Source organism: Macaca thibetana, chromosome 7, assembly GCF_024542745.1.
Source record: "Macaca thibetana thibetana isolate TM-01 chromosome 7, ASM2454274v1, whole genome shotgun sequence".
Lineage (NCBI taxonomy): Eukaryota > Metazoa > Chordata > Mammalia > Primates > Cercopithecidae > Macaca > Macaca thibetana.
Genome location: NC_065584.1, coordinates 47,741,349 through 47,755,101, shown reverse-complemented (window position 1 = coordinate 47,755,101; position 13,753 = coordinate 47,741,349). Strand labels below are relative to the sequence as shown.

General features: G+C 36.4%; 1 protein-coding gene across 9 annotated transcripts in view; it reads left to right on the top strand.

Annotated features, from left to right (window-relative positions):
* The window catches only part of LRRC9 (leucine rich repeat containing 9), a 147,632-nt gene that overhangs the window by 62,337 nt on the left and 71,542 nt on the right, over nucleotides 1-13,753 (top strand). For all 9 annotated transcript variants that reach the window (XM_050797772.1, XM_050797776.1, XM_050797774.1 and 6 more), the window contains one exon: nucleotides 13,550-13,741. In XM_050797772.1, coding sequence (XP_050653729.1) covers nucleotides 13,550-13,741 — 192 coding nt within the window. The remainder of the gene's footprint in view (nucleotides 1-13,549; nucleotides 13,742-13,753) is intronic.

Sequence of the window (13,753 nt, the reverse complement as noted above, 5' to 3'; positions counted from 1 at the left end):
AGAAGTGTCTGTTCATATCCTTTGCCCACTTTTTGACAGGGTTTTTTTTTTTTTTTTTTTTCTTGTAAATTTGTTTGAGTTCTTTGTAGGTTCTAGATATTAGCCCTTTGTCAGATGAGTAGATTGCAAAAATTTTCTCCCATTCTGTAGGTTGCCTGTTAACTCTGATGGTAGTTTCTTTTGCTGTGCAGAAGCTCTTTAGTTTAATTAGATACCATTTGTCAATTTTGACTTTTGCTGCCGTTGCTTTTAGTGTTTTAGACATGAAGTCTTTGCCCATGCCTATGTCCTGAATAGTATTACCTAGGTTTTCTTCTAGGGTTTTTATGGTTTTAGGTCTAACGTTTAAGTCTCTTATCCATCTTGAATTAATTTTTGTATAAGGAGTAAGGAAAGGATCCAGTTTCAGCTTTCTCCTTATGGCTAGCCAATTTTCCCAGCACCATTTATTAAGTAGGGAATACTTTCCCCATTTCTTGTTTTTGTCAGGTTTGTCAAAGATCAGATGGCTGTAGATGTGTGGTATTATTTCCGGGGGCTCTATTCTGTTCCATTGGTCTATATGTGTGTTTTGGTACCAGTACCATGCTGTTTTGGTTACTGTAGCCTTGTAGTATAGTTTGAATTCAGGTAGCGTGATGCCTCCAGCTTTGTTCTTTTGGCTTACAATTGTCTTGGCAATGTGGGTTCTTTTTTGGTTCCATATGCACTTTAAAGTAGTTTTTTCCAATTCTGTGAAAAGTCATTGGTAGCTTGATGGGGATGGCATTGAATCTATAAATTACCTTGGGCAGTATGGCCATTTTCACAATATTGATTCTTCCTATCCATGAGCATGGAATGTTCTTCCATTTGTTTGTGTCCTCTTTCATTTCGTTGAGTAGTGGTTTGTAGTTCTCCTTGAAGAGGTCCTTCACATCCCTTGTAAGTTGGATTCCTAGGAATTTTATTCTCTTTGAAGCAATATTGAAGGAGAGTTCACTCATGATTTGGCTCTCTGTTTGTCTGTTATTGGTGTATAGGAAAGCTTGTGATTTTTACACATTGATTTTGTATCCTGAGACTTTGCTGAAGTTGCTTATCAGCTTAAGGAGATTTTCGGCTGAGACGATGGGGTTTTCTAAATATACAATCATGTCATCTGCAAACAGGGACTTCCTCTTTTCCTAACTGAATACCCTTTATTTCTTTCTCTTGCCTGATTGCCCTGGCCAGCACTTCCAACACTATGTTGAATAGGAGTGGTGAGAGAGGGCATCCCTGTCTTGTGCCAGTTTTCAAAGGGAATGCTTCCAGTTTTTGCCCATTCAGTATGATATTGGCTGTGGGTTTGTCATAAATAGCTCTTATTATTTTGAGATATGTCCCATCAATACCTAGTTTATTGACAGTTTTTAGCATGAAGGGCTGTTGAATTTTGTCAAAGGCCTTTTCTGCATCTATTGAGATACTCATGTGGTTTTTGTCTTTGGTTCTGTTTATATGCTGGATTATGTTTATTGATTGGCGTATATTGAACCAGCCTTGCATCCCAGGGATGAAGCCCACTTGATCGTGGTGGAGAAGCTTTTTGAAGTGCTGCTGGATTCGCTTTGCCAGTATTTTATTGAGGATTTTTGCATCGATGTTCATCAGGGATATTGGTCTAAAATTCTCTTTTTTTTTGTTGTGTCCCTGCCAGGCTTTGGTATCAGGATGATGTTGGCCTCATGCAATGAGTTAAGGAGGATTCCCTCTTTTTCTATTGACTGGAATAGTTTCAGAAGGAATGGTACCAGCTCCTCCTTGTACCTCTGGTAGAATTTTCCTGTGAATTCGTCTAGTCCTGGACCTTTTTTGTTTGGTAGGTTATTAATTATTGCCTCAGTTTCAAAGCCTGTTATTGGTCTATTCAGGGATTCAACTTCTTCCTGGTTTAGTCTTGGGATAGTGTAAGTGTCCAGGAAATTACCCATTTCTTCTAGGTTTTCTAGTTTATTTGCATAGAGGTGTGTATAGTATTCTCTGATGGTAGTTTGTATTTCTGTGGGGTCGGTGGTGATATCCCCTTTATCATTTTTTATTGTGTCTATTTGATTCTTCTCTCTTTTCTTCTTTATTAGTCTTGCTAGCAGTCTATAAATTTTGTTGATATTTTCAAAAAACCAGCTCCTGGATTCACTGATTTTTTGGAGGGTTTTTTGTGTCTCTATCTTCTTCAGTTCTGCTCTGATCTTAGTTATTTCTTGCCTTCTGCTAGCTTTTGAATGTGTTTGCTCTTTCTTCTCTAGTTCTTTTAATTGTGATGTTAGGGTGTCAATTTTAGATCTTTCCTGCTTTCTCTTGTGGGCATTTAATGCTATAAATTTCCCTCTACACACTGCTTTAAATGTGTCCCAAAGATTCTGGTATGTTGTATCTTTGTTCTCATTGGTTTCAAAGAACATCTTTATTTCTGCCTTCATTTCGTTATGTACCCAGTAGTCATTCAGGAGCAGGTTGTTCAGTTTCCATGTAGTTGAGCGGTTTTGATTGAGTTTCTTAGTCCTGAGTTCTAGTTTGATTGCACTGTGGTCTGAGAGAGAGTTTGTTATAAATTCTGTTTTTTACATTTGCTGAGGAGTGCTTTACTTCCAACTATGTGGTCAATTTTGGAATAAGTGCAACGTGGTGCTGAAAAGAATGTATATTCTGTTGATTTGGGGTGGAAAGTTCTGTAGATGTCTATTAGGTCATCTGACTGGTGCAGAGTTGAGTTCAATTCCTGGATATCCTTGTTAACTTTCTGTCTCGTTGATCTGTCTAATGTTGACAGTGGGGTGTTAAAGTCTCCCATTATTATTGTATGGGAGTCTAAGTCTCTTTGTAAGTCTGTAAGGACTTGCTTTATGAATCTGGGTGCTCCTGTATTGGGTGCATATATATTTCAGACAGTTAGCTCTTCCTGATGAATTGATCCCTTTACCATTATGTAATGGCCTTCTTTGTCTCTTTTGATCTTTGATGGTTTAAAGTCTGTTTTATCAGAGACTGGGATTGCAACCCCTGCTTTTTGTTTGTTTGTTTGTTTTCCATTTGCTTGGTAGATCTTCTTCCATCCCTTTATTTTGAGCCTATGTGTGTCTCTGCATGTTAGATGGGTCTCCTGAATACTGCAAGCTATGGGTCTTGACTCTTTATCCAATTTGCCAGTCTGTGTCTTTTAATTGGACTATTTAGTCTATTTACATTTAAGGTTAATATTGTTATGTGTGAACTTGATGCTGTCATCATGATATTAGCTCGTTCTTTTGCTCGTTAGTTGATGCAGTTTCTTCCTAGCATCGGTGGTCTTTACATTTTGGTGTGTTTTTGCAATGGCTGGTACCAGTTGTTCCTTTCCATGTTTAGTGCTTCCTTCAGGATCTCTTGTAGGGCAGGCCTGGTGGTGACAAAATGTCTAAGCATATCCTTGGCTGTAAAGGATTTTATTTCTCCTTCATTTATGAAGCTTAGTTTGGCTGGATATGAAATTCTGGGTTGAAAATTATTTTCTTTAAGAATGTTGACTATTGGCCCCCACTCTCTTCTGGCTTGGAGAGTTTCTGCCGAGAGATCTGCTGTTAGTCTGATGGGCTTCCCTTTTTGGGTAAACCTACCTTTCTCTCTGGCTGCCCTTAACATTTTTTCCTTCATTTCAACTTTGGTGAATCTGACAATTATGTGTCTTGGAGTTGCTCTTCTCGAGGAGTATCTTTGTGGCGTTCTCTGTATTTCCTGAATTTGAATGTTGGCCTGCCTTACTAGGTTGGGGAAGTTCTCCTGGATGATATCCTGCAGAGTGTTTTCCAACTTGGTTCCATTTTCCCCGTCACTTTCAGGCACACCAATCAGATGTAGATTTGGTCTTTTCACATAATCCCATATTTCTTGGAGGCTTTGTTCATTTCTTTTTACTCTTTTTTCTCTACACTTCTCTTCTCGCTTCATTTCATTCATTTGATCTTCAGTCACTGATACTCTTTCTTCCAGTAGATCGAGTTAGTTACTGAAGCTTGTGCATTTGTCATGTAGTTCTCGTGTCTTGGTTTTCATCGTTTTCATCTCTATCAGTTCTTTTATGGTCTTCTCCACATTGATTATTCTAGTTATCCATTCATCCATTCTTTTTTCAAGGTTTTTAGTTTCTTTGCGCTGCTTATGTAGTTCCTTCTTTAGCTCTGAGAAGTTTGATTGACTGAAGCCTTCTTCTCTCAACTCATCAAAGTCATTTTCCATCCAGCTTTGTTCCATTGCTGGCGATGAGCTGCGTTCCTTTGGAGGAGGAGATGCGCTCTGATTTTTTGAATTTCCAGCTTTTCTGCACTGCTTTTCCCCCATCTTTGTGGTTTTATCTGCCTTTGGTCTTTGATGATGGTGACATACTGATGGGGTTTTGGTGTGGGTGTTCTTTCTGTTTGTTAGTTTTCCTTCTAACAGTCAGGACCCTCAGCTGGAGGTCTGTTGGAGTTTGCCTGAGGTCCACTCTAGACCCTGTTTGCCTGGGTATCAGCAGCAGAGGCTGCAGAAGATAGAATATTGCTGAACAGTGAGTGTTGCTCTCTGATTCTTGCTCTGGAAGCTTTGTCTCAGAGGTGTACCCAGCCGTGTGAGGTGTGAGGTGTCGGTCTGCACCTCAGTTGAAAATGCAGAAATCACCCATCTTCTGTGTCACTCACGCTGGGAGCTGGAGGCTGGAGCTGTTCTATTCGGCCATCTTGGGTGCCGCCCGACCCCCATATATCCAATTTAATATTTTTTAAAAACTGTGCTGACTCTGGGCACACTGCCCAGGAGTTAGGCCTGCTCCCAAAGGAACAGCTATAAAATAAAAAGAAAAAACTTTGGAGCAGAAAAAAGATCATGAAGTCAGAGGACAAATGATAAATTGGAATAAGTATTTGAAAAAAGAACTGTCCTTTTGAAATATTAGTGTAAAATAAAATAATTAATGGATAAATTATTTTTGTAATTATGGCTTCATATCTACCATTTACAAGATTATGCAGCCTAAATCAGCCTAAATACATATACTGTATTATGTTACTTTCTCTAAAACAGGTCTTGGGTTGAACTTTTGTTTGCAGACCAAATCCATACCAGTGGTCATATCTCATTTCTATCTACTTTAAAAATAATATATTAAAATAACTTCTCAAATTTGTTTTTAAAATGTACTTTGGTGTAATTTCCATTTTTTTCTACTCTTGTTTTCCCACTCTTCTTTCTTTCTCATGAATCCCTATTTCTTTTTCATTTTATAGTTCACCACTTTACATCTTAACATGGTCAGTTCCTCCCATCTGCTCATCCAGGTTATTATTTATCTTTCTTTCTGTCTTGTCCTTTTACCTGAACATCACATTCATAGATTTTGTTGAATTTGTGTTTGCCTTCTTGTGTATCATAGGACAATACAGGAATGCACATGTACACATAGGCATGGATCTTGTCTGGCTTTTATTTTGTTATGTATCATATAACAAAAATAATTACATATGTGGTTCCAGAACTTCAACCCAGCATCCCCTACTTACATGGGTTCCTGGTCACTCACTTATCTCTTCAGAATATATCATCATTTTCAGCTCTTATTCATTCTCTATTCCAGCTCCTTGCAACTATATCAAAGCGTTTACATTATTTCTTCTACCATTGTAATGGGAGCTGTTTCTTTTAGTTAATGGCATTAGGTTTAGATTTAGTGTTAAACTCACTTCCTTTTTCTTTTGGTATGCCCAAGCCCTTTTAAGTAAATAGAATCCCTGATAGTCTGGATTCAGTATGCAACTGAAGGAAAAGGTATTTTAAAAGAGGTCTCAGGACTGTATGTAGATTTTTGGTATTTTTATTTTTTTCTATTTATTTGCCAGCACTTCCAAAGGTTATGACAGTCATTATAATTTTGCTTAGGCACAGATTTAAAGAGTAAACTAATTCAAGACACTTTAGATGGAGAGTGAGCTTAGCCAGCTGCCCAGCATTTATTTTGCTATGTGGTGGTGTTGTTCACCTTTAATATAAAAATTATTTTCATTATCACAGCCTCACAGTCTACTTGTTAAATGACTATTACCATAGTCATTTTACAGATAAGGTAACTGGGTAAATTTTATGCCAAAGTAGTATTTTCAAATTTTAGGATGAGTAAAGGTGGCTAGCTATAGACTTTTCAAATGTCAAATCTCTAAAAATGACTATAAGGTTATTAGAGGTGGCCAGAGAGAGGAGAAACTCTACATTGATGTCTATGTGTATTTTTTCATCTTTTTGTTATAAAATAAAACACAGATACAGAGAATTACATGCTATACATATGTGACTTAGTACATTGTTGTAAGGTGAAAATGCTTGTAATCAGTACCCAGATCAAGAAATATAATTTTGCCACCTAGGGCAAAAGCCTCTTCTATGTGCCCCATGCCTTTCTCTCTCTACAATATTATCCTAACCTCTGCAGTAATCGTCTTCCTGGATTTTTTCCTGATAGTTCAGTCACCCAAATGTACATCCCTAGCACAATAGTTTGGTTTTGCCATTTTAAAAAAATGTACTATACTTTTTTTGTTGCTTTTGGCAACCAGTTACATTATTTGTAACAACTTGTTATCATTACAGTGGAAGTTTATATGCATTGTATAAAAACAGAAAATGTAGGCCAACGACAAATCATTCTCACCACCCAGAGATCAACCTTAACATCTTTGTACTCTGTCTTTTAAGTCGCTTTTAATTGATAGATTTCCCTTCCATTTCCCACATTTTATCTCTAGAAATACTTAAGCCTTTTGACCAAAAGAGTTTCCAGCAGCCTGGGATTTGCTTACTTAAGATGCATCCCTAAATACGTTCCATTTTCTATATTTCCTGCAAATGGGCAGGTGGATCCAGAGATAGGATCAGACCCAGGTTCCATTTTTCTGGCAAAACTAATGTTTGACAAGACTGTAGGAGACACATGATATCTCCTTGTCTCACTTTTATGATGCCAAAAGCCATTATTACTTAATGCCGTTGGGGATTACAAAATGGTGATATTCTTATTCTATCATTATTTCATTTATTATTTGGAATACTTTTACAAAGAGACATTTCTCATTATCTATTATTTCCCAGTAGTAGCATTCACATGCAAAGTACAGAATAGATGCTTATCCACCAATTTTCATGATAGTGAATTGGTTCCCTATCATTTCCCAAAGTGAGCAACTCTTGTTTTAATAACAGTATGAATGCAGGGACTTCACCATATTTGCTTATATTCAATCCATTGTAATTTTTTGTCATGTTTGAAGCTCAGATTGTCTCATCTTTAACCAGTGAGAGCTTTTCAAAGTTAACTTATTTTGCCATGACCCTAATGGTCTTTGATAGCTTATTTGACATTGGTATAAAAAGATGTTCCATACACATCTTATATCCATACACATCTTATATATTTTCTGTTGCAGACACGGTATCAGCCATGTCTTCAAGAAACTTTAGTTTCTTTTAGACAGAAGTGGTCCTTCAGAAACACAATGCAATTGGTCATCATTTCTAGGTCTTTTCACTGGACTGAACTTGTTGGAGAGAATATGAATATATGTGTGCATGTGTGTTGCATGCAAGCATGCATGTGTGTGTATAAATAACCTCATGAATTTTTTTTTTTTTTTTTTTTTTTGAGACGGAGTCTTGCTCTGTAGCCCGGGCTGGAGTGCAGTGGCCGGATCTCAGCTCACTGCAAGCTCCGCCTCCCGGGTTTGCGCCATTCTCCTGCCTCAGCCTCCTGAGTAGCTGGGACTACAGGCGCCAGCCACCTCGCCCGGCTAGTTTTTTGTATTTTTAGTAGAGACGGGGTTTCACCGTGTTAGCCAGGATGGTCTCGATCTCCTGACCTCGTGATCCGCCCGTCTCGGCCTCCCAAAGTGCTGGGATTACAGGCTTGAGCCACCGCGCCCGGCTAATGAATTTTTTATACTTCCAATTCAGGTTCAAGACCACAAAGCTTTTAATTTCTTCTCTATTACTTACATATGTATACTTTTCTCATACCAAGAATCCTGATTCTTAAGGATACAAGATGATAGAATATTTAATAATTACTCATTGTTTTATCTACTATCGTACACATAACAGTGTCATAATGATAGTACTTATACTATTATCAATATCATTTACTGGAAAGATTTTCTAAAAATTTTGTGTATGTTCTTCCCATTCTTCCCCATTTTAAAAAATAATTAAAATAATTATACTATAACTATATTGTCATTGCATGTAGCCTTATGCTCTGTATACTCTCTCTTTTAATTCATTGGTAATTGTATATTTACTTCTCATCACCAGTCTTTATTTTGGTATCTCTCTACACATTTTGGTTGTCTGAAATATATCCTATTATAGATCATCAGGAAGGGCTTATAGGAATAATACCCCTTCCGTTACTGAATGTTAATAACAGTTTAGCTATGTCCTTTATACTTGAAAGGTGGTTTGGCTAGATATAAAATCTTTGGCTCACAATTTATTTTTTGGGGCATCTTAAATGTTTCTTCATTTTCTTCTATCACAAAGTGTTGTTGTAGAAAGTCTGATGAGAATGTATGATTTTTTTTACCCTTTATAAATCACAAACTTTTCTTCCCTTCTAGATGGCCAAATAACTTTTTAGTTTTCTGTAAAATCTAATAAGTTTACTAGCATTTGTCTTGGTGTTGGTTGTTCCAGGTTGTTTTTTCAGATTCACAGTATGATCTTCCAATATGTAGTTTAAAATCATTTTTTCTTTCAGGAAAGATGTTTTAAATGTGAATATTTTTAGCAATTTTTCTATTTCCTTGCTTTTGTCTTTGTCTTCAGGGACCCCCATTATCCATATGTGAAATCTTCTTTATCATCAGTATTTGTCACTTTCTCTTCAATCCTTTTTGTCTCTTCATTCATTTCTTATCTTAATTTTTTTTCACTTTTTCACCTTGCATTTCTTTTCAAAGTGTTATCTATTTTTTATTCACTCTTGGATATGACTAATTTAGTCTTTCTTAAATTATTTTATTATTTTATTTCATTTTTTCTGGGTCCTTTCACTCCACTTTTAAAACAGTTTTTTAATTTTTGTAATCAAGATTTACACTGTTATTTTATGTCTCATATTATTCTTTATATCTTTTTGTTTGTTTTAAAATGGTAGGTTAATAGTCATGATATGTTTCTTGAGCATATTTTTCTGGTGTACTTTTTTGCTAGCAGCAATATTAACCTCTGTCTTCCCCCTCTCCACACTCCCACCATAGCTTTGTCTTGAATTTGACCTCGGTACTTTTCTCTGCTCATTTGCAAATGAAATTAGTTTTTCTTAACTTTTAAAATGAGGTAGGAAAGTTTTCCTACCTTCACAGATCTTCTTCTTCTGTTGTTTATATGTACTGTTTAAAAATTGTAATGCTTACTTTCTGAGATTTTTTTGGCTCTACTCCAATCCTCCACTTTAGGCCTTTTTCTTTCCTTCTTTTTTTTTTTTTTTTTTTTTTTTTTTTTGAGATGGAGTTTTGCTCTTGTTGCCCAGGCTGGAGTGCAATGGCACAATCTCAGCTCACCGCAGCATCCGCCTCCTAGATTCAAGTGATTCTCCTGCCTTGGCCTCCAGAGTAGATGGGATTACAGGTGCACACCACCATGCTCAGCTCATTTTGTATTTTTAGTAGAGATAAGGTTTCTCCATGTTGGTCAGGCTGGTCTCGAACTCCCAACCTCAGGTGATCTGCCTGCCTTGACTCCCAAAGTGCTGGGATTACAGGCGTGAGCCACTGCGCCCAGCCTAGACCTTCTTTTTTATTCACCTCTCTTGTCCTTATCCTGTTTAATTTTGAGTTTAGCCCCAGCAGTTTCTTCTATGAGAAGGATTCTGTCTTGAAGAGAGTCCTAGTGAAATGGTTTTTAGATTCATAGGGGCTAGACTGCTCCAGGGACTGCTTTCTTCAGACCTTTCTTTTTTCTTTTTCTTTTTTCATTTTTAGACAGGGTCTCACTCTGTCACCTAGGCTGGAATGCAATGGCGTAATCATAGAGTGCACTGTAGCCTCAACTTCCTGGTCTCAAGTGATCCCCCTGCTCAGCCTCCTGGGTAGCTGGAACTACAGGTGCATGCCACCACACCCTGCTGATTTTTAAAAAACAATTTTGTAGAGATGGGGTTTCACTATGTTGCCTAGGCTTGTCTCAAACTCCTGGTCTCAAGCAATTCTCCTGCCTCAGCCTCCCAAAGTGCTGGGATTACAAGAGCCACTGTACCAGGCCCCTTCAGACCTTTTTACTGTGGATCCCATGTACTCATCTGGTATTGAAGAGAGCAAAACCCCTCCCTATTTCAATTGCTGTAAATTGGTCTCCACGCATTCCAGTGAATATTTGTTGACTATTTTGGGGCTCTCCTGTTTTCAGGTACATTAGATGCTGCCCTGACACTTCCTTCTTCTCCCACATGAATACCATGCAGGTCTTGTGTTGGTGGTGGTTTATAGCTACCAACTTCTTTTGGAGCCTATAGAGCAACCTTGTCATGTAGTTTTCTTATAAACGTTGTCCATGAAAATTTGGTTTTATCTATTTGCTCTGTTTTTACGTGTGGATTCACAGCATTTGAAAACTTTTGTTGCCTCTGCCTTTATATTCGCTAATACTTGGTTTTATATGCATGTTTACTATTATATTTATTCCAGTATTGTAAAAGGTTATGATCTAATTTAATCACTCACTTATAATTCCTATTTTTTAAGTTTTTAAATTTGCTGTGCGATACTCATCTTTACTGTCATTTTCCTTAAGTGTGTACTAAAAGGGACAATTTCTATGCCCTTCTTGCATGCTTCTCGTATCAGTGAGGTAAGCTGGTTCTACTAGGTTGTAGAAAGTAAATGTATCGCTGTTACAGTGTTCATCATTCCTGGCCTTGCCTTGTGTATCAGTGTATTCAAACGAAGGCTTTCTTTATGCAGTGGAAGGACTGGGATTCATAAGTCATAGAAAATAAATAAATACACCATATAGTTTTATGGAATTTTTCAAAAATCTAAACAAGATATCCACATAAGGTAAATTGAAATGTAATAAGCTGCATGTCTGTCATTCACTTACCAGCACTATCAGGAAGAGAATATCTGGGAGAAGGAAATAGAAAGAGATGTTTTCTCTGCAAATAGCTCCACCATAATTAGTGTTGACTAGGGAAAGACAAATATAAATGGCTATTTGCAACCTTGATCTAGATAAAAATTACAATTCTAATTTACAATTCTAATTTTTTATTGAAACAATACTCAATATATTATCTTTCCGAATGAGAAATCTGTTGCGAGGTTGTTCCTGATGTCTAGAGATAGCTAACCTACATTTACAGAATCAACCAGTATCCCAAGAAAATTTAAGAGGTGTTTTGAGTTTTAATCTTTGTAAGTTGGACTGTACTGTACTGTAACTTAAGAGAGATTTTTAAACTGAAGCACAAGAAATATTAAAACAAAATGCTATCGCAAAACTGAAATACTGTTTCATGAATATTCAATGAGTTCCTGGAATCTGTTTTATGTCCTGAAGATACAGAAATAAAGATTTCCCTCCCCCCCCATTTTCAAGGGATGGAAGAAGACAGGTTTTTTTTGGTTTTATTTTATTTTATTTTTGAGACGGAATGTTGCTCTGTAGCCAGGTTGCAGTGCAGTGGCATGATCTTGGCTCACTGCAACCTCCACCTCCTGGGTTCAAGCGATTCTCCTGCCTCAGCCTCCTGAGTATCTGGGACTACAGGCATGCACCACAACGCCCAGCTAATTTTTGTATTCTTAGTAGAGACGGGGTTTCACCATATTGGCCAGATGGTCTCGATTTCTTGACCTCGTGATCCACCCGCCTCAGCCTCCCAAAGTCCTGGGATTACAGGCGTGAGCCACTGCGCCCAGGCAGAAGACAGTTATTTTTTTATGATGTGTAGTTCCCAAATGCTGGTCTACAGGCAGGTGCCACAATGTAGGACAAGTTTTCATCAGCTTATGATGAAAATTGGGAACAGAAGGGCCACGTAGTAAATTTTTATAAAGCCTAATTTACTTTACTTAAAGGTGTTTTTTTTTTTTTTAAAGTTATGGCCTTAATAGTTTTTTACTGCCAAATATCCTTTTGTCCAAGAAATGATTATAGTAAGCGATAGTTTTTGTTTTGTTTTGCTGATGCTTGCTTCTGATAATAAAAAGTCAGTAATTGTTTAGTTTCAGAAATTTTTTTAGGTTTTGATTCAACTCTTGAAATCTGAACCACTATGAGAAGTTCTATCCCAACAATAAGAATTATACCTTATAAAAGAATCACTAATTCTATTCTGAATTTAAAGAGTTGTTTGAATTAAGTTGTAGAAAAATCAAACATAACAAATTAAAGTCTTAGAGATTTCTTACAAACAAATAAGATGAAGATATGAATAGATAAATAGCCAAAGATAAGAAAGGCAATAAACAAAGAATTTTAAAATGACCAGTATAAACACATAGAAAAACATTCAACTTCACCAGTAATAATGTAAATTAAAACAAGGCAGGTGGATCAGTGAGTATTTGAGAAAATGGGCATTCTCTTAGTCTACTGTTGGAAGAAAATGTTGGTAAAACTTCCTTGAAATGTACTTGGCAGTATTTATCAAGAGTCTTAACAATACAGAAAGTCTAAGAACCAGTGATTCTGTTTCTGAAAACCTGTGCTGAAAAATACTTTGGAGCTGCAATTAGAGAATAACTCTCATGGATGTTTGTTGCTGTGTTGCCAACAATTAGAAACATAGAGATCTATATTAAAATGTTTTTAAAAATTATGATCACATAGTTAAATATTATGCAGTCATAAAAAATCATCTTTAAGAAGATCTAATAATGTGGAAAAATGTTAAAAGGATACAAAATTATGTATGTTTTACATAAGAAAAAATATGTGTATATAATAAAAAACAGTGCTTTCAGTGGCTCTTTCTGAGCAATGGGATTATATATGTTTTCTATTTTTTCTTTTCATGTATTTGCTACATTTTCCAAATTTCCAACAAGGAACATGTGTTACTTTTATGATTTAAGAAAATTATTACTTAAAAGTATGCACTTTTTAAAAAGAAAATTATTAGTATTGAGTTAATAGGTTTAGTTTCTAACTCTGAAGATGAACCTTTTTAAAGCAGGCTATGGGGCTCAACCGTATAAACCAGAAGCCTATATAGTAAAAAGTATGTTTTGTTTGTTGGGGATAAATTATCTTGATGGTTTCTTTATGTCTCCTCTGCTATGAAAACAGACATTGCCACTCTATGTTACAAGGGTAAAATATGAATTAAAAGAGAATTACTAAAACAAAATACCTGTGGCTCTTTAGACAAATACATATGTTGATACCATCATTGCAACATAACTACTGTTTATATGTCCTGTGAGAATTAGCAAGAAGTGTGTTAAGTATGTAAAGAACCACAGAGAAACTATTTTGTAAATACAAATTATGATTCTCTTAGCATAACTTTTATTTATATGTGTTGCAGTATAACCTTGAATATTTGGATGCAAGCCATAACCATGTGATAACCCTTGAGGGATTTAGAGGTCTGATGAAACTGAAGCACTTAGACTTGAGCTGGAATCAACTGAAAAAATCTGGCGATGAAATAAATATGTTATGCAAACACACCACAAGCCTTCTCACTCTTGATATTCAACATAATCCATGGCAAAAGGTATGCCGCAGA